A 20,423-nucleotide genomic window follows, 5' to 3' on the forward strand; every position below is an offset into this window, starting at 1 on the left:
CAAATAAAACTCACCCCTGCGCAGATACGGCGGAAGCCAATCCTTCTTTCCTCCTCCGGCCAGCGCCGGAGGCAGGGAGCTCCCGGGAGGCGGCGGCCGGTCAGTCCCTCCCGGCGTCGAGGTCACCACCCCGGAAAAACAGGTTAGGCCGAGGCGCTCAGTGCATCCCGGCCCCAGGGGAGAAGCTATGCGGGCCATGGACGCCGGTTCTGGGGCAGAGCGGCGGGAGGGTCGAGGCGGCGCCACTGGTGTCTCCCGGCAGCCGGCTGCGGGAGCTCCCCCTCGCCCGGTGACCCCGAGGCGGCGTGGGTCTGGGTTGGGAGGCATTGTTCTGGGGGCAGGTGATCTAGGTGTCCTGTGCCCGCTTCAGGAATACGCCTGGGTCCCGGTCGAACACCTGAGTGCACAATTAGAAACAAGCGCTGCGGGTCTTTCCTCCCAAGAGTTTCCCAGCAGTGAGGCCCTTAAGCCCCACAGCATCCTCACCGGGCTGAGAGATGAGAATACTCCTCGGGTGGTGGGACTAGTGCAGTCGAGAGTTAAATGGACTTCCTGTTCCCTACCGGAAATGCTGGTCTGTGTTATATAATCCTGGAGTCCCCGAGTGTGCGTCCCACCCACCTAGTTGAGTGTATGCAACTTCGCTGTGACCGGTTGACCCCGGTTACTCACCGTATGCCCACTTCCCAGCCCCTCGTGGCTGTATCCTTATGTACAATTAGAGGGAATGCAGGGGGCATCGGGAGCAGGGATTCTTACCTTACAGTAGTTTATAGTAACGTTTGGCAGGCTGTAAGGCTTAATCATTTCTCTTGAGTATATTAGGGGCTTGGTCTGGTTACTTGGCCATAAAGGTATTTGACAATAATGAAAATTTGGATAGTGTCTTCAGGTTGTGTTTTTCTGTCATTGCTTCATGGTTTTTTCTTCAAGTATAACTACTGTCTATTATGTTACATTTGTGAGTAAACAATATCAGGATGGAAAATGCCAAACAATTCCTATAAATAGAAGATACTTTTCCAAGGTTATGACTTTAAGGCATTGCTTCTCAGAAAAAAAAAGTTACCACAATCTTTAAACTGCTGTTTGTGTATAACCCTGTTTTTAAATCCATTTTCAAAGGCATACAGAAAGTTAGCCAAGGAATACCATCCTGATAAGAATCCAAATGCGGGAGACAAAGTAAGTTTATTTGAAACTTTACATTTCTGAGGTTTTAGTTTTAAACTTAAATTGCCTTCCTTGAAAAAAGGAATGTGGTAGGAAAAAAATCCACCTATGCCTATAGAACCATAATTTAATCTTAAGAGTATTCTAGTTTTATAATAGAAATACTAACCTGAGCAGTAGTGGGTGGTAAATAGAACCAGAATCAAGGCAAAGGTAATTTGTTGCTTTTATTAGAAATAAGTGAATTCTAGGTTCCTGTAGCCCTTCTCTACTCTGTATTTGAAAATAAATTGTTTTCATTTTTACTTTTTCTTTATAGTTTAAAGAAATAAGTTTTGCATATGAAGTACTGTCAAATCCTGAGAAGCGTGAGTTATATGACAGATACGGAGAACAAGGTCTTCGAGAAGGTAGCGGCGGAGGTGGTGGCATGGATGATATTTTCTCTCACATTTTTGGTGGGGGATTATTTGGCTTCATGGGCAATCAGAGTAGAAGCCGAAATGGCAGAAGAAGAGGAGAGGACATGATGCATCCACTCAAGTAAGTATGGTATTTTATCAAGCACTTTTTCAAGTGGATAATATTCAGTAGGAAAAACATATCATGGGATGTTCTATCCTTCATTAGAAAATAAATCTTCAGCCGGGTACGGTGGCTCATGCCTATAATCCCAGCACTTTGGGAGGCAGAGGTGAGAAGAGTGCCTAAGTCCAGAGATTCGAGACCAGCCTGGGCAACTTGGTGAGACCTTGTCTCTACAATAAATCAAAAAAAAAATATTAGCCAAGTGTGGTGGCACGTGCCTGTGGTTCCAGCTACTTGGAAAGCTGAGGCTGAAGGGTCACCTGAGCCCAGCAGGTCAAAGTTGCAGTGGCCATGAGAGTGCCACTGCACTCCAGTCTGGGTGACAGAGTGAGACTCAGACTCGGGGGGAAAAAAATTTCATTTGTTTTACTTGCCTTCATTGGGTAACTAAATTGAATTTGATAATTGGATATTTTGTATTTTACTACAGAGCTTGAAAGACAGGTTGATGTTTTTTATTGAATAGGAAGATGGTTTGTGTGTGTGTGTGTGTGTGTATATACATGAATGTGTGTTTTTTGAGTTTGGAGTTGGAGTCTTACTCTGTCACCCAGGCTGGAGTACAGTGGCATACTCACGGCCATCCCAGAGTCAACGTCGACCTGCTGGGCTTCCACAATTTTTCTGCCTCGTCCTTCCAAGTAGCCAGAACTACAGGCACGTGCTACCGTGCTTGGCTAATTTATTTTATTTTACTTTATTGTAGAGACGAGGTCTCGCCAAAGTGCCTGGGCTGGTCTCGAACTTGTGGGCTCAGGCAAACCACTTGCCTCAGCTTCCCAATGTACTGGGATTACAGATTGAACCACTAAGCCCAGCCTATATATTTTTTTAGTTGGAGTGTCATTCTGTCACCCAGGCTAGAGTACAGGGGCATGCTCACCACCACTGCAACTTCGACCTACTGGGCTGAGGCAATCCTTCTGCCTCAGTCTCCCAAGTAGCTGGAACTACAGGCAGCTGCCACCATGCCCAGCTAGCTTTTTTTTTTAATTTTTTTGTAGATATGAGGTCTCGCCAAGTTGCCCAGGCTAGTCTCGAGCCCCTGGACTTGGGCAATTCTCTTGCCTCTGCCTCCCAAAGTGAAGTGTTGGAATTACACAAGTGAGCCACCGTGCCCAGCTATGATTTAAATTTTTTTTTTTTTTTTAAAGAAAGTGAGAAAGCAGGATTTATTGAGAGGACAGAAGAGCTCCCACATTGGGAGGAGACCTGAAGGGGTTGCCCATGATTTAAATTTTCAAGTGTGAAGATTATTTTCTTTGAAGTATGTAAATCTTGCAAGTTACTTTTTTTTAATTTACAAAATGTTTAGTTTGTTTACATGTGATAGTTACTCATTACTTGATCCTCAGTGTGAGCTCTCCTAAATTGGTTTCCTTGGAGCTTGCTGGCTTTCAGCCTGACATTAACCTGCCAACATATGAATGGTGTCTGACCTTGATCTTAGACTGGGAATCCACAAGCCCTCTACACTATGAAAATAGCTAGTTTGGTTTGCAGAAATCTGTGAGGTGTTTTATCCTGTTCATTTTTTCATGAACCAATAAATGATTTTACTAGCAAATGCCAGCAACCAAAGTTCGACTGCTTACTTAGAATATTTCATAATATCTAGTTTATACATCTGAGTAAGTTAGAGGAAGTCCTATGTAATCTAGTACCTTGTTTGAGTTTCATACTCAAATTCTTAAATTTGTATTTTAAAAGAATTTACCCTCAGATAAATTATCATTTGGATACTATTCCAAGAGTAGCATTTCCAGTGTGAGTTCTTTCATGTTTTTCTTTGTTATAGGAATGGCCTGAGAAGTTAATAGGATCAAGGGAGTGCTTGCTGTACCTTTGTGCTTAAAAAATTTTTTTCATGCTATACAGCAAATGCATTTTTCTACTGTTTTAACATCTAAAATTTTCCTGTTATTACAAACATTTCATTTGGGGTGACTTTATGACACTCTATTCCATGATTTATTTAATCATTCACTTTTTATGTATTGTGTTGCTAGTTTTTTTTTCTGTAGTAAATAGTGCTGTCGTACCTTTATATGTAGCTTTCTCTCTCCTTGGCAGATTCCCCAAAAGACGTCAGTGTTTTGAGATAATACAGCTAAATTGCCTTGAAGAGGCATTGTGCCAGTTTACACCCCACTAGTGGGAATTGTCAGCCTTGCCACACCATTACCTGAATCTGCCTTCCTTGGCCACGCTTGTGGAAATAGATTTTTCTGGCTTAGATAGTGGTTTTGTGTATTATTTATAATTTAATGTGTAGAAGGGAAGACCTGTTTTCTGTAAATGATTTGGTAGCAGGTTCTTAATGAAGGGTATAAAGGATAGATGCAACAAGTACTTTTGTCAAAAACTGAACTGTAGACATGTCATTATTTGGAAGTGTTATTCTCTTACCACAACATATAAAAGTTTTGCTTAAAACAACAATTTTGAGAAAGTTTGAATCCAAGACGTAGTATATAGGTGCTTTGTAAAATACTTTCAGCAGTTTTTTTTGTTGTTACTCCTCTAACTCCCAGGATTTTAAAGTAAATCATTACAGGTTGAGCACCCCCAATCTGAAATCTGAAGTGCTCCAAAATGCAAAGTTTTTGAGTACAGGCGTGATGCTATAAGTAAAAGTACTTAATGCAGATTTTGTTTTATGCACAAGATTATTTAAAATTTTATATAAGATTACCTTCAGCCTGTGTGTATAAAGTATATATGAAACATACGTGAAATGAATTTCATGTTTAGATTTTGAGCCCATCTCTAAGATACCTCATTATGTATATGCAAATATTTCTTGTTTTGAAAATATCTAAGATCCAAAACACTTTTGGTTCCAAGCAGACACTCAGCATGTAGTACTAAAAGATTTTTTTTTTCTTTTTTGAGTTGGAGTCTCACTCTTTTGCCCAGGCTGAAGTGCAGTGGCACACTCACAGCCACCACAGCCTCGACCTACTGGGCTTAGGTGAAACTTCTGCCTCACCCTTCCAGGTAGCTGGAACTACAGACCCACGCCTAGCTAGCAAGTTGCCCAGACTAGTCTCAAACCCCTGGGCTCAGGCAATTCTCTCGCCTTGGCCTCCCAAAGTACTGAGATTACAGGCTGAGCCACCGTACCTGGCCACTGAAAGAGATTTAAAAGCACAAGAAGAGTAAAACCAAATTATTAAATGTATTGCTGCCAAATCCTAAATGAATAGTATTTGTGAGACTTTTTTTTGGTTGAGGTCTCACTCTATTGTCCTGACTGAAGTTTAGTGGCATGATCATGGCTCACTGCAACCTCAGACTCCTGGGCTCAGATGACCCTCCTGCCTCTGCCTCTAGTAGCTGGGACCACAGGTGCAGGCTCAGCTATTTTTTTTTTTTTTTTTTTTTGATAGAGACGAGGTCTCATTATGTTGCCCAGGCTAATCCTGAACTCCAGGGCTCAAGCAATCCTCCCGCCTCAGCCTCCCAAAGTACTGGGATTACAGAAGTGAGTCACCATGCCAGGCCAGTGGTGAGGCTTTTAATATACATAGGTTTTATTTTTAAGTTAGTTTGGAAATTGATCCTATAATTCAAATATGCTATGTAAAAATTAAAGTTTATCAGGTGTTGGTTTTGGGTTTTTAGGTTTTTGTTTTTGAGTTGGAGCCTCACTCTCTCACCCTTGTTGTAGTTCAGTGGCACACTTTTTCGGCTACTGCAGCCTCTACCTACTGGGCTTAGGCGAACCTTCTGCCTCAGCCTTCCAAGTAGCTGGGACTACTGGTGCATGCCATCATGCCCAGCTAATTTTTTGATTCATTGTAGAGATAGGTCTCAACATGTTGCCCAGGTTGGTCCCAAACCAGCTTAGACTGTCTTTTCTTCTCAACCTCTCACAGTGCTGGGATTACAAGTGTGAACCAGTGGGCCATCCCAGTTCACTTTTTTAATCAGCTTGTTTTCTTTACCACTTTCCTGAAGCATACCTTAATAAATGTGTTTTATTTTGTATTGACATACAAAAAGCTATACATATTTGATATATATGACTTGATGATTTGAATAATAGACGTTTTATTTCACTTGGGAAATTTGGTAAAAGTTTTTTGTTTTTGTTTTTTTAGTCAGAGTCTCACTGTTGCCCAGGCTGGAGTGCAACTTCCAACTCAGCTTTCCAAGTAGTTGGAACTACAGGCATGCACCACCACGCCCAGCTAATTCTTTGATTTATTGTAGAAATGAGGTCTCACCAATTTGCCCAGACTGGTCTTGAACCTGTGGACTCAGGCAATCCTCTTACCTCGGCCTCCCAAAGTGCTGGGATTATAGGCGTGAGCCACTGGGCCTGGCCAATTTTTTGATTTATTGTAGAGATGCGGTCTCGCCAAGTTGCCCAATTGCTTGAACCCTTGGACTCAGACAATCCTCTCACTTCCGCCTCTCAAAATGCTGGGATTACAGTTGTGAGCCATCCTGCCCAGCAGTAAAAGTTGTTAAAGCACACAGGTTTGCTTTATGATTCAGTGTGTTCTTCAGAGCCTCTAAAGCTTGTATGCTCTCCATTGAAAATCTATTTTTTCCTCTTTTCTGTCACACTGTAATTAAGGCCACCTTTTTTTGAGACATATAAATTAAGTGCCTCCTGTAAACTTAATATAACTTTGTAGGCTTTCTAAATTGTCCATGGAAGGACCAGAGACTCTGGAGCCTGATTCCTGTGCTATCTTGGGCAAGTTTACTTAACCTTTCTGTGCTTTACTTTTGTCACTAATGGGGATAATAAATTGTACCTCCTTGAGAAAGTTGTGATTAGGAGTTACTTAGGTGCAAGGCTCATACCTGAGAACAGAAGGTTGTGATGTTTGAGTTTGTGCGTTTATCAACTTTATCAGAAAATACAGCACAGCAAATTGTTGATCTGATGCTGTTGGTTCTGGCTTTGAGCACTGTATATACTGTCTGTACTCATGATATCTTTCTCCTGATTTGAGCCACAAAATAAAACCTTACCAGTTGGATTGATGTGACATGTTTTTGAATTCTTTGTTTTGAAAGTTGTGGTAGAATTTGCTGTATCAGCTATCATTTATCTCTTGTATTTACGAAAACTTGGCAACATTTGGTTGAACCTGATTCTTTTCTCCCCAGAGTATCTTTAGAAGATCTGTATAATGGCAAGACAACCAAACTACAACTTAGCAAGAATGTACTCTGTAGTGCTTGCAGTGGGTAAGTGTGTGTTCTGGTTCATGCAGTACATTTTGTCTCTTCTTTCAGTGTACTAAAAGTCTATACTAGTTAAAAAATTATTCATGATTTAAAACTTAATACCCAACAGAACGTTTTCTGATACCTTTGAAAGTTGATTTAAATATATAAGTTCTTGGAGGTTGAAGATGAAGGTGAAAGCACAATTACTGTTTTTTTAGGACTTATTGGAATGGTCTGTGGGCAGCAAACTAATTTATACTTTTGCTTACTGTAGCCAAGGTGGAAAGTCTGGAGCTGTGCAGAAGTGTAGTGCTTGTCGAGGTCGAGGTGTGCGCATCATGATCAGACAGCTGGCTCCAGGAATGGTGCAACAGATGCAATCTGTGTGCTCTGATTGTAATGGAGAAGGTATATATGCTGATACGTCTCTACTTTTACATTGTAGCAGATTGGAAATGCAGAAATTGGAGAGGTTTACAGTTTTTCAAATGGCATTTATGTTCATTGTATTAAAGAAAAGATAATAGAGTTTTAAAGGAAAAGGGTAAAAATAATTATTTCTTTATGCATAAACCTAATGAACACACAAACAGTAAATTTGTATTATGTTCAGTAAAAGGTTAATCTTTGTATTTGTTCCTTTGTTGTTTAAAAGGTTACATTTCATAAAGGAGGTAATCCTCTTGTGATGGTCATTTCTACAAATAGAGTTATATGATGATGGTTGATAAACAGATAGCAAATTGTTTGGCTGTTCTGATAAATGGAGGATTTTGCTATAAGCTTTAGTTAGCCTTTTTTTTTTTTGAGTTGGAGTCTCACTCTGTCACCCAGACTGGAGTGCAGTGGCTGCACCCGGCCACCGCAGCCTCAACCTGCTGGGCTCTGGCAATCCTTCCGCCTCAGCCTTCCAAGTAGCTGGAACTACAAGTGCACGCTGCCACGCCCGGCTAATTTTTTTATTTATTGTAGAGATGAGGTCTCGCTAAGTTGCCCAGGAGGGTCTCGAACCTGCGGGCTCAGGCAATCCACTCACCTCAGCCTCCCAAAGGCGCAGGATTACAGGCTGAGCCACTGAGCCTGGCTTAGTTAGCCTTTTTTTTTAATTATTTTTTTAGTTGGCGTCTCACTCTGTCTCCCAGGCTGAAGAGCAGTGGCATATTCATGGCCACCGCAGCCTTGACTTGCTGGACTCAGGTGATCCTTCTGCTTCAGCTTTCCAAGTAGCTGAGACTACAGGCACATGCTACCATGCCCGGCTAATTTTTTGATTTATTGGAGAAACAGGGTCTTGCCATGTTGCTTAGGCTGGTCTCGAACTCCTGAGCTCAGGCAGTCCTCCTGCCTTTGCCTCCCAAAGTGCTAGGATTGCAGGCTTGAGCCACCATGCCCAGCCAACTTTAGTTAGCTTTTGAAGATGGATATTGGAATTGAAGCTCTTCTCACAAAAATATTTTATTATTTGTGGACCAAATAGTTTCTGTCACAACTACTCACCTCTCACCTTTTGGAGCTTTTATAGCCACAGACACTGTGTAAAAATATGGGTCTGGCTGTGTTCCAATAAGACTTTAATTTACAAAAACAAGCAGCTTTCCCAATTTGGTCTGTGTGAAGCTCCTATTCTAGATTGGGACTAGCCAATACAATTTTTTTTTCTGTGATGCTCGAGGTGTTCCGTATGTCCAGTATGGTAGCCACTTGTCACCTGTGGCTATTGACTACTTAGAATGTGGCTAGTGTAACTAAGAAAGTGAATTTTTTGTTTTAATTAATTTAATTTAAATAAATTTAAATAGCTACAGATGGCTAGTGGCTACCATGTAGGACAGTATGGTTCTACAGCATCATTTTCCAAATTGTTTTTCGTTATGAAGAGATCATTTCGAGAAGCTACATATAAGGGAGTACCAAAAAGCCCAGAATTTATTTATAAAACATTGTATGTTTATCCTTACATGTTTAAACTTTAGTCACCTTCCAAGTACTCTCCATTTGATGCAGTACACCTATGGAGATGCTTTTTTCTACTGCTCAAAATAGTTTTGAACTTATCTATTTTGATGCCTTCTAGTGCTCCTGCAGTTTTTTGTTTCACCTCTTTCATATTGGAAAAATATTTCCCTCTGAGGACTTTCTTCATAAAGTCACTCAGGGCAAGATCAGGTGACTAAGGAGGGTGGGGCATGGGGACCATGCCATCTGGTCAAAAACTACTGAACACTCAGCATGGTGTGGGCAAGTTGTTCATGTAAATCACCCATCAAGAAATGGGCAAATGTGTTGAAAGGATCTCAAAAAAAATTCACTGAAGCCTAACATGTCCTCTCACAACAACACTGACGGGCACAAAAAATAATTCCGGGGTTTTATTTGTTTGTTTGTTTCCCTTGTATTCCCTTCCTAGAGAGTCACCATGCATTTTTCCCTATTTAATTTACTAGCAATTCCTGCTATCAAGAAACCAAATATTTTCTCATGTACGATTACCATTTTGAAGAAATGGTGTTTTGCAGAACATACTTAGCAAAAGTGCATTAGAAATAGTCCCTGAAGTCATCAATTATACACATCGTTTAAGTATTAAAATGTGCCAATAATGAGGCATTAGAAAGCAACGCTGTTTTTTCACACTATAGTATATACCACTTCAGTTTTATTTTTTTGTACCATAACCAGACTTTTCAGAAGAATGCATAGAAGGAAAAGCTATGTTGTCCTAACCCATAGTATAGACATACTCAGAGCCAGCTGAAATTCAGCCACTGGGCACTGTAGCTCCTGTCTGTAATCCCAACAATTTGGGAGAATTGCTTGAGACCAGGAGTTTGAGGCTAACCTAATGAATGTAGTGACACTTTTTTTTTTTTACTTGAGATGGGGATCTTACTCTGTTGCCTAGGCTGGTCTCGAACTCTTGGTCTCAAGCAATCTCCCTGCCTTAGCCTCCCAAAGTGTGAGGATTACAGGCATGAGCCACTACACCTGGCCTCTGAGTCCTGTCTTTTTTATTTAAAAAAAATGGCTGGGTGTGGTGGCTCACCCCTATAATCCCAGAACTTTGGGAGGCTGAGGTTGAGAGGATTGTCTGAGCCCACGGGTTCAAGACCAGCCTGGGTGACTTGGTGGCGCATGCCTGTAGTTCCAGCTACTTGGAAGACTGAAGCTGAAGGATCACCTGAGCCCAGTGGGTTGAGGCTGCGGTGGCCATGAGTGTGCCACTGCACTCCAGACTGGGTGACAGAGTGAAACTCTAACTCAAAAAAGTAGACTTTGGCCCCCTCCACTACCTTGGGGAGGTGAATCTCCCCCTCTTGCTCTCATTTACTTTGTAAATAAACTATTTTCTAATCTTTTTTTTTTTTTTTGAGTTGTAATCTCACTCTGTTGCCCAGGCTGGAGTGCAGTGGCAAGCTCATGGCCACCCCAGCGTTGACATGCTGGGCTCCAGCGATTCCTCCACGTCAGCCTTCCAAGTAGCCGGAACTACAGGCGCACACTACTATACCCGGCTATTTTTTAATTTATTTTAGTGACGAGGTCTCGCCAAGTTGCCCGGGCTGGTCTCAAACCCATGGGTTCAGGCAATCCACTCACCTCAGCCTCCCAAAGTGCTGGGATTACAGGCTGAGCCACCGAGCCCGGCCATATTTTCTAATCTTAAGAAAAAGAAGCTAACCATCCCTGATTGGCTTCGGAAATTTTCAATGATAATGTACCTAAATGAAGGATATAAAGTAGGACACTTGAGCAGCATTTAGTCTGTGAAGTAAACTTCTGTGTCAACAATACAATTTACTAATGAGCCATAAAGGATACATAAAATTTGGTTTGAGTTGTCTCTGTCCGTTGTTAAACTTATGTGAAACTAGAACTAAAGCTAAAATCCTTTTCTGTAAATGCAGTTGTAGAAGCTCCAGTGTCTGACTGCTTATTTTTGTTTCCTTTAGTCTTAGGCTTTGTTTTAACATTGGGATGTAGAGTCAGGAGTCAGGAAAGTCTTATGATACATTAATTCTAAAATAGTGAGTAACTGGGTTCTTCAAATGACCTGCAGTAAGATGTGTTTTTGTTACTCAGAAATGGTACTTTAAACAAACATTTAGATAGAGATTAAAAGAAGTTCAAAGTATGTTTAATGAATAAGGGCATCGTCAAGACCTAGCTTACTTAATATAGTGTTCTTGCTGAAAGTTTCAATGACCTCTCTTTCCAGGAGAGGTAATTAATGAAAAGGACCGCTGTAAAAAATGTGAAGGGAAGAAGGTGGTTAAAGAAGTCAAGATCCTTGAAGTCCACGTAGACAAAGGCATGAGCCACGGACAGAGAATTGCATTCACTGGGGAAGCAGACCAGGCCCCAGGAGTGGAACCAGGAGACATTGTTCTTTTGCTACAAGAGAAAGAACATGAGGTAATTTCCCGTTTTTTTTGTTTGTTTAGTTTTTTATTTATTCAGAAGTAGGTCTTGCTTGTAGGACATAGATTTTTTCAGGGTTCCAGGAGCAACACTGAACATAGATGAAGTTGTTAAGGGAGTGTGACTGCAAAGACTGACTTGGGTAAGGAAAAAGAACAAGGCAGGTGTGGTCACAAGCACTGTAGGAGTCCATCTTAGTCCTGACCTGGATCTTGACTAGCATTGTAATAAGTAATCTTGTCTCTGTACCTCCATTTCCTTGTTTATTGGACCACATGGCCTAAGGCAGCTTATTTTTCACTCTGAAACTACTTTGATGGGTGGTTAGTTGGATAGCGCTTCAGTCCTCAGTGCTGCTCTGGTAATTTGTTTCACTTATTTGGTGGCCAAGTGAACTTTCTTTGAAAGAAAGAGTTTGAGGGGTTTTTTAATTTTTGTTTTTGTTGTTTTGAGACAGTGTCCTACTTGTCATCCAGGCTGGAGTGTAATAGCGCCATCAAAGTTCACTACAGCCTCAGCCTTCTGGCCCCAAGCAATTCTTCTACCTTGACCTCCCAAAGTGTTGGGATTATAGACAGGAACCACTGTGCCAAGCCCAGGGTTTAATATTTTTGTTATTTAGTATGTCGTAGACCTTTATTCTTAAAGAGTATATTACTATATGCAGTGGCTAGTGTATATAATTTCAGCACTTTAGGAGGCCAAGGTGGGAGGATTGCTTGAAGCCAGGAGTTGGAGACCAACCTGGGCAACATAGGAAGACCCTGTCTCTACCAAAAAATTATTGAATGAATCAGTGTGAGGCTAATCATGAAAAATCACATAGTAATCACCTAAATTCTTGAATATAGAAACACTTGACAGGATTCTGGCTTTAACCTGACCACATTTACTCAGGCTTACTTCTGAAAGTTTACAAGTTAGCCACCTTTTTATTTTACACTAAAATTTTCTCCTATGCAGTAAACCCAGGGAACACAGAGAAATAGTAAATTGGTATTATGTTCAGTGAAAGGTTGGGGTTTTTTTTTGAGTTGGAATTTCACTCTTGGCCATGCTGGAGTGCAGTGGCATGCTCACAGCCACTCAGCCTCGACCTGCTGGGTTCAGGCAATCCTTCCACTTCAGCCTTCCTAGTAGCTGGAACCACAGGCATGTGCCACCATGCCTGGCTAATTTTTTAATTTGAAAAATATGGGTAAGATGATAATTTGTCCCTTGGTAGTTTAAAAGTTTATATTTGATAAAGAAGGAGATAGTTCTGTGGCAGTCATTTCTACAATTAAAGTAAGTTTTTAAAATTATTTCAAGAATCCAGTAGAGAACAAATTCATATTGAGATGCACATGCTAGGAATTTGACTGTGATTTCTTACAAGGTTGTGATTTGCTCCCTTGTACTATCCTTTCAGGGTATACCAGGCAGATGCCATGCCTCAGCAAAGCTGTAAATCACAGCCAGGCATGGTGGCTCATACCTGTAATCCCAGCACTTTGGGATGGGAAGTTGAAGCAAGAGGATTGCTTCGGCACAGGGGTTCGAGTCCAGCCTGGGCAACTTGGCGAGACCTTGTCTTTACAATAAATCAAACAATTAGTTGGGAGTGGTGATACATGCCTGTAGTCCCAGCTACTTGGAAGGCTGAGGCAGGAGAATCACCTGAGCCAGAAGGTTGAGGCTACTATAGCCATGAGCATGCCACTGCACTCCAGCCTGGGCGACAGTGAGACTCTGACTCAAAAAAAAAAGATAAAAGCTGTGAATCACTATGTATTTTGGCTCTGCATGGATACTACCAAACCTGCAAATGGCAAGGGTCTCCTAGATTGATTTTTTTTTTTTAATAAGTAGTTTTTAGAATTCTGCCTTGGGTCTTGTAGACTGAAATATTACTCTTACAAGATTCTCTATTTGTTGGGCATTTTAGCTACTTGCTCATTTATTCAGTCTTGTCTGGTATGTTCATCACCATACAAGGAATAAGAGGCAGAAAGAGAAAGCTGCTAAATAACTGGGAAGTCTGCTTGGGTATAAACTATTGAAAAATGGTACAAACAATGCCTGTGTGGGTTTTTTTGTTTGTTTTTGTTTTTTTGAGTCACAGTCTCACTCTGTCACCCAGGCTGGAGTGCAGTGGCACACTCCTGGCCACTGCAGCCTCGACCTGCTGGCTCAGGCAGATTGTTCCGCCTCTGCCTTTCAAGTAGCTGGAAGTACAGGTGCGCACCACCAGGCCCAGCTAATTTTCTTGATTTATTGTAGAGATGAGGTCTCAACAAGTTGCCTAGGCTAGTTTCGAACCTGTGGGCTCAGGCAATCCTCTTACCTTGGCATCCCAAAGAGCTGAGATTATAGATGTGAGCCACCACTCCCGGCCTTGCATGTTTTATTGATGGACTCATTGGAGTACTTTGGGGACAGTTGGTTTGGGGCATATCAAACTGATGGTACAACCTTTTCTTATCCCTAAATTTAGTCTTTAATGTTGTTATATAATTCATTTGGGATTTTAAAAGTAGATCACTGGACTTGGAGGCAGGGGACTTAAGGTCTGATTCCCACTTACTAGAGGTGGCCTCCCTCGGCTTTGCTTGGCTTACCCAAAACAGTCTTCCCTCAGGAAGAATATTGAAGAATTCAGTAGACTGTGAATAAGCTGCTTTGTGGGGCTGTGGGAAGATGTTTGCAAGTAAGTCATCTCAAGATTGTTGGCAGCGGTGAAATTGCCAACAGAAGGCAGGTGTAACTGGCTGCCTAAGATAGGAAATAGATGTTAGGCCAGGCGTGGTGGCTCATGCCTATAGACCCAGCACTTTGGGAGGTCAACATGAGAGGACTGTCTCAGCCCACGGGTTTGAGACCAGCCTGGGCAGCTTGGCGAGACTTCATCTCTACAATAAATCAAAAAATTAGCCAGGCCTGGTGGTGCATGCCTGTAATTCCAGCTACTTGGAAAGGCTGGGGCTGAGGGATTACCTGAGGCCAGCAGGTCGAGGCTATGGTGACTGTGAGCAGTGTGCCACTGCACTCAAGCCCGGGTGAGACTCCAACTCAAAAAAAAAAAAAAAAAGAAAGAAAGAAAATAGAAGAGGGTAAAGGTTAGAATGGAAGTTCACTTAGTTCCTTGGTTTTTTTATGACCACTAAAGTAAATTTGAGCCAAAGGTGAGATTTAGGCATCTTGTTTAATTTTTACCACAAAAATGTTCTGAATCTTTTGAAGAAAACTAGAATAGTTTGAACAAGAACATAATGATAATTTGCTTAGAATGATGTCCTCCAGCTGCATCCATGCTGCTGCAAATGACATGATTTCATTGTTTTTTTGTGGCTGCGTAGTATTCTGTAGTGTGTGTGTGTGTGTGTGTATATATATATATATATATATATATATATATTTCTTATATATATATATTTCTTATATAAATATATATATATATTTCACATTTTCTTTAGTCCATTGTTGATGGGAACCTAGGTTGGACCCATGTTTTTGCTATGGTGAATAGTGCTTCAGTAAACATGAGTATAGGTGTCTTTTTGGTAGAATGATTTAATGTTCCTTTGGGTACTTACCCAGAAGTGGGATTGCTGGGTCAAATGGTAGGTCTATTTTTAGTTCCTTGAGAAATCTCCAAACTACTTTCCATAGGGAGTGAACTAGCTTACTTTCCCACCAACAGGGTATGAGTATTCCTTTTTCTCTGCAGCCTCATAACATCTGTTGTTTTTGACTTTTTAATAATAGCCATTCTGACTGGTGTGAGATGGCATTTCATTGTGGTTTTTACTTGAATTTCTCTGTTGATTAGTGATGATGAGCATTTTTTCATGTTTGTTGGCCGCTTGTGTGTTGGGTATAAGATACTGGGCACTGCTTAAGGAGGGAGGGAGGGGAATAAGGGATACAGAACCACCCATTAGTTATCATGTTCAACATGAGGGTGCGGGTCATCAGAAACCTAAACCTTGTCATCACACAAGACTGCCTATGTAACAGTTATTCATATGTATCCCCAATTCTAAAATGAAATAATTTTTTTTATTTACAAAGTTGAGCAACGTTCTCATCTACTAATTTAGAAATTAGATGAAATTCATGGTAAGGAATGAAAGGATGTTTGTTTTACATATTATCTAGTAATAAAAATGTAAATTTCTCAATTAAAAAAAAACAAACATGGTCAGACCTTTCAGTTATTTTTTTTTCCCCACTCCCAATCTTACACTGAAGGAATTAAGGCCATAACGAGATTAGAGTTGGTGCTGTAGCTGAAACAGTATAGATCTAATTTTAAAAAGCATTCAGCTGTGCATGGTGGCTCATGCCTGTAATCCCAGCACTTTGGGAGGTAGAGGCAAGAGGATTGCCTGAACCCCGGGGTTCGAGACTAGCCTGGGCAACTTGGTGAGACCTTGTTACCACAATAAATCAAAAAATTAGCTGGGCGTGGTGGCATGTGCCTAAAGTCCCAACTACTTGGAAGGCTGAGGGGGCCAGATTGCCTGAGCACAGCAGATCAAGGCTGCCATAGCCATGAGTATGCCACTGTACTCCAGCCTGGGAGTCAGAGTGAGACTACTACTCAAAAATAAATAAAAATAAAAAGCATTTAATTTTGAAAGTACTGTGTCATCTGAATTCATTTTCCTGTCATACTACTTTTCAGTATGCCTGTTTGTTTTTCTCAGTGATCTGGCTACTATAGTGGCATTTGTACAGCACAGAATCACAGTATCTAGTGATGTGATTCAGTCCTCTATAATCTATACTTTAGTTTTTCAGGGATTATTATGACTTTTAAGTATTCTGTAATCTAGTGCTTGGTAGTCCCTCTTTAATCTGGTTTGCTTATTTCTTCATTTAAGCTTTAGCATCAAATTGTCTAGCACCACCCCTCCCCAACAACCACCCTAATATTTTTTATTGAAATCACTTGCAGTTCAACTTGTTTATACCATTAACTTGGTTCTGTACTTCCTGTTCCCTACTTTTAATTAACAGTTTTAACCAAAGGATGTTTGGTTAAATGGTTTTTAAAATACTGGTATGGCTGGGCTCGGTGGCTCAGCCTGCAATCCAGCACTTTGGGAGGCCGAGGCGAGAAGATTGCCTGAGCCTGCGAGTTCGAGACCCACCCGGGCAACTTGGCAAGACTTCATCTCTACAATAAATCAAAAATTAGCTGGGCGTGGTAGCATGCGCCTGTAGTTCCAGCTACTTGGAAGGCTGAGGCGGAAGGATCTCCAGAGCCCAGCTGGTCAAGGCTGCGGTGGCCGGAAGTGTGCCATAGCACTCTAGTCTGAGCGACAGTGAGACTCCAACTCAAAAAAACCCCAAAAAACAAACAAACAAACAAACACTGGTATTCAGAAACACTGGTACTTGGTAGTATACTTAGCATTTTAAAGTCATTGAAAAATCTGCATTAACAAAACCTTATTGATCCCATTGTGAAGAACACTTCAGTAAATGTATATAAATAATATACATTCATTGGTTCTTAAACTTGAGCATGCATTAAAATCACTGAGAGGGCTTGTTAAAACTACAGATTGCTGGGCCCCACCTACATAGTTTCTGGCAGTAGGAGTGGTATGGGACCCAAGAATGTTGTGTTCCTAACATGTTCCTTGAGACTGCTGGTCTAGACCACACTCAGTCATTTGGTTAAGATCATAGTTTAGGCCAGTCATGGTGACTCGCGCCTGTAATCCCAGTACTTTGGGAGACTGAAGCAGGAGGATCACTTGAGACCAGGAGTTCAAGAGCAGCCTGAACAACATAGAGAGACCCCATCTCTCCAAAATCTTTTAAAAATTAGGTGGATGTGGTGGCACATGCCCCTGGTCCCAGCTACTCAGGAGGCTGAGGCAAAAGTTCGCCTGAGCCTGGCAGGTCAAGGTTGAGATGAGCTGTAATTGTGCCACTGCACTCCAACTTGGATAACAGAGTGAGATCTCAACTCAAAAAAGATAATGGTTTGACTTTGTGTTGTTTTTATGTATTTATTTTGTACTCATGAGTAACTTTGTTTAATGAGTAAATTTAGGAGATTTTCTTTAAGTGAACCAGCCAAGGTCGTCCTTTGGAAGAAGAGAGACTACTGTATTTTAAAAAATCCAGACAGCTTTTCACTGCAGTTCTGTTTCCCTAGTGTGGTGGCACCTGTAGTCCCAGCTACTTGGGAGATTGAGGCGAATGGATTGCTTGAGACCAGAAGTTTGGGGCTACAATGAGCTATGATCACACCACTGCACTCCAGTCTAGGCTACAGAGCAAGACTCTGTATCTTTTTAAAAAAAAACTATAAATACAAAATTTTTTTGTTTCATCACAAATTTCAAAAAGCTAAGTGGGATATTTGTAAGTTCTGCTAAACAAAAACTACAGATTGGGCATGTGAAATTGGATGTATTTTTCCTACACTTTGAAAGCTCAGAGACCAGGCGTGGTGGCTCATGCCTATAATCCCAGCACTTTGGGAGGTGGAGGTGAGAGGATTGCCTGAGTCAAGGGGTTCCAGGCCAGCCTGGGCATCTTCCAGGCGTGGTGGCATGTGCCTGTAGTTCTAGCTACTTGAAAAGTTGGGGTGGAAAGGATCACCTGAGCCCAGCAGATCAAGGCTGAGGTGGCCGTGAAGGTGCCATTGCACTGCACTCCGGCCTGCCTGGGAGAAAGTGAGACTCATACTCCAAAAAAAGAAAAAAGGTTAGGCCCAGTGGCTCAGCCTGTAATCCCAACACCTGGCAAGTGGATTGCCTGACCCTGCGGGCTCAATACCAGACCGGGCAACCCGGTGAGACCTTGTCTGTACAATAAATCAAAAATTAGCTGGGTGTGGTAGCGCGTGCCTGTACTTCTGACTACTTGGAAGGCTGAGGCGAAAGGATCACCGGAGTCCAGCAGGTCGATGCTGGGGTGGCTGTGAGTGTGCCACTGCACTCCACCCTGGGCAACAGAGTGAAATTCCAACTCAAAAAGAAAAAAAAGAAAGCTCGTTTTGTTTTGTTTTGTTTGAGGAGACTCACTCTGTCGCCCAGGCTGGAGTGCACTCTCACAGCCCTGGCAGCCTCAACCTGCTGGGCTCAGGTGATCCTTCTGCCTCAGCTATCCAAGTAGCTGGAACAGCAGGCATGAGCTACCGTGCCTGGCAAATTTTTTGATTTATTGTAGAGAATGAGGTCTTGCCAAATTGCCCAGGCTGTTCTCAAACCTCTGGACTCAGGCAGTCCTCTTGCCTCCACCTCCCAAAGTGCTGGGATTACTGATTGAGCTTTCTAATGTTGAACTTGGACCCTCTGCTTCCCAGTTATGATCTTGTCAAGGGAGCATTTCTGGTGGAGCCTGCCAGGCTTTCTATGCCTTTTTGCACAGAGGCAGAGTCAGAAAGTGGGTCCTAATTGCAGGATATGCACGGGGTACCAAAAAAATGCATACACGTTTTAAGAAAGGGAAAAACTGTTAAAATTATAGTACTAAATAAGAATATAAGTCACGTTTGACTTCTGCAGTTACAAGAGGTGCTCAAAGTAGTTACCATCAGCATCCAGACACTTCTGATGTCGGTGAATTTCTCTTTAAATGTGTATACATTTTTTGGGACCCCAGTGTCTGATGCTGTTTCTAGAGCCTCACCTCTGTTACTCTTATGTGCCATTGTTTTCCCATTTCCCATGTACCTTTCTCATAGAAGTTGCTGGCATACTACTTGGGTATACTAGCCTTCCTGATATAAATTTAGGGAATTAGGAACAGTGGGACTTTGGCTTTTGCAGTGAAAAGTAGAAATAAGGTTTTGAAATTGACTCAGGGAACATAATACAGCAGGGTATGGCTCCATAATTTTTAAGATAAATGTGTGTATGTGCTTTACCCATAGGTGTTTGAGAGAAGTGGGAATGATTTGCACATGACACATAAAATAGGACTTGTTGAAGCTCTATGTGGGTTTCAGTTCACATTTAAGCACCTTGATGGACGTCAGATTGTGGTGAAATATCCCCCTGGAAAAGTAATTGAACCAGGTAAATCTTGATTTTATCTGATCAGGTTTTCATGTTCTTACAATCTATAATCTTTTATAATAGATAATTCAGAAAAGTTATTTAACACCTTTTTTTGGGTAAACTTCTTAATCATTTCTTCTTTGCTTAAATAATAGGATGTGTTCGTATAGTTCGAGATGAAGGAATGCCACACTATCGTGATCCCTTTATAAAAGGTGATCTTTATATAAAGTTTGAGGTGCAGTTTCCTGAAAACAACTGGATTAACCCAGACAAGCTTTCTGTAAGTGTTCTTTAAATTTAAGCAACAGATGACTTCAAGTTTCTTAATAGTCACGTTACTGTGTCACCTTCAGTTTATTTTTGGTGCTAAAATAAGATTACCAGTTTAAGCTGGACTCAGTGGCTCAGCCTGTAATCCCACACTTTGAGAGGCTGAGGTGAATGGATTGCCTGAGCCGGCGGGTTCGAGACCCGCCTGGGCAGTGAGACCTCATCTCTACAATAAATCAAAAAATCAGCCGGGCGTGGTAGCACACGCCTGTAGTTCCAGCTGCTTGGAAGGCTGAGGCGGAAGGATCGCCGGAGCCCAGCAGGTCGAGGCTGTGGTGGCTGGGAGCAGCCACTGCACTCCGATCTGGGCGACAGAGTGAGACTCCAACTCAAAAAAAAAATAAGAAAGTGATATATATACACAATGGAATATTATGCAGCCATAAAGAAGGGTAAAATTATGAACTTCGCAGCAACTTGGATGTACCTAGAGGCTATAATACTGAGTGATCTATCACAGAAACAAAGAACTGAGTATCACATGTTCTCACTCATAAGCGGACCTTGAAAAACTATTGTAATACTGTAACAAAGGAATTGGCAGTAATGGGAAACTGCCAGGGGAGGGTAGGGACAGGAGTGGCAGCAGTGGGAAACAGTCAGGGGTGGTGGGGGGCATACCTCATCAACAACGGTACCTGCATAATGAACATTTGTATACCTAACCCTGAATTGTACCCCATATATTTAAAATTAAAAATTAAAAAA

General features: G+C 41.7%; 1 protein-coding gene across 1 annotated transcript in view; it reads left to right on the plus strand.

Annotated features, from left to right (window-relative positions):
• The first annotated feature begins 196 nt into the window (after positions 1–196).
• Positions 197–20,423, plus strand: part of DNAJA2 (DnaJ heat shock protein family (Hsp40) member A2) — a 22,958-nt gene continuing 2,731 nt past the window's right edge. Inside the window, exons 1-8 of the mRNA XM_008055021.1 lie at positions 197–309; positions 1,056–1,185; positions 1,493–1,716; positions 6,892–6,972; positions 7,229–7,362; positions 11,171–11,367; positions 19,256–19,400; positions 19,538–19,665. Of these exons, the coding sequence (XP_008053212.1) occupies positions 197–309; positions 1,056–1,185; positions 1,493–1,716; positions 6,892–6,972; positions 7,229–7,362; positions 11,171–11,367; positions 19,256–19,400; positions 19,538–19,665 (1,152 nt within the window). The remainder of the gene's footprint in view (positions 310–1,055; positions 1,186–1,492; positions 1,717–6,891; positions 6,973–7,228; positions 7,363–11,170; positions 11,368–19,255; positions 19,401–19,537; positions 19,666–20,423) is intronic.

This window comes from Carlito syrichta, unplaced genomic scaffold, assembly GCF_000164805.1.
Source record: "Carlito syrichta isolate Samal-C Ts95f unplaced genomic scaffold, Tarsius_syrichta-2.0.1 Scaffold301634, whole genome shotgun sequence".
NCBI classification, from domain to species: Eukaryota; Metazoa; Chordata; class Mammalia; order Primates; family Tarsiidae; genus Carlito; species Carlito syrichta.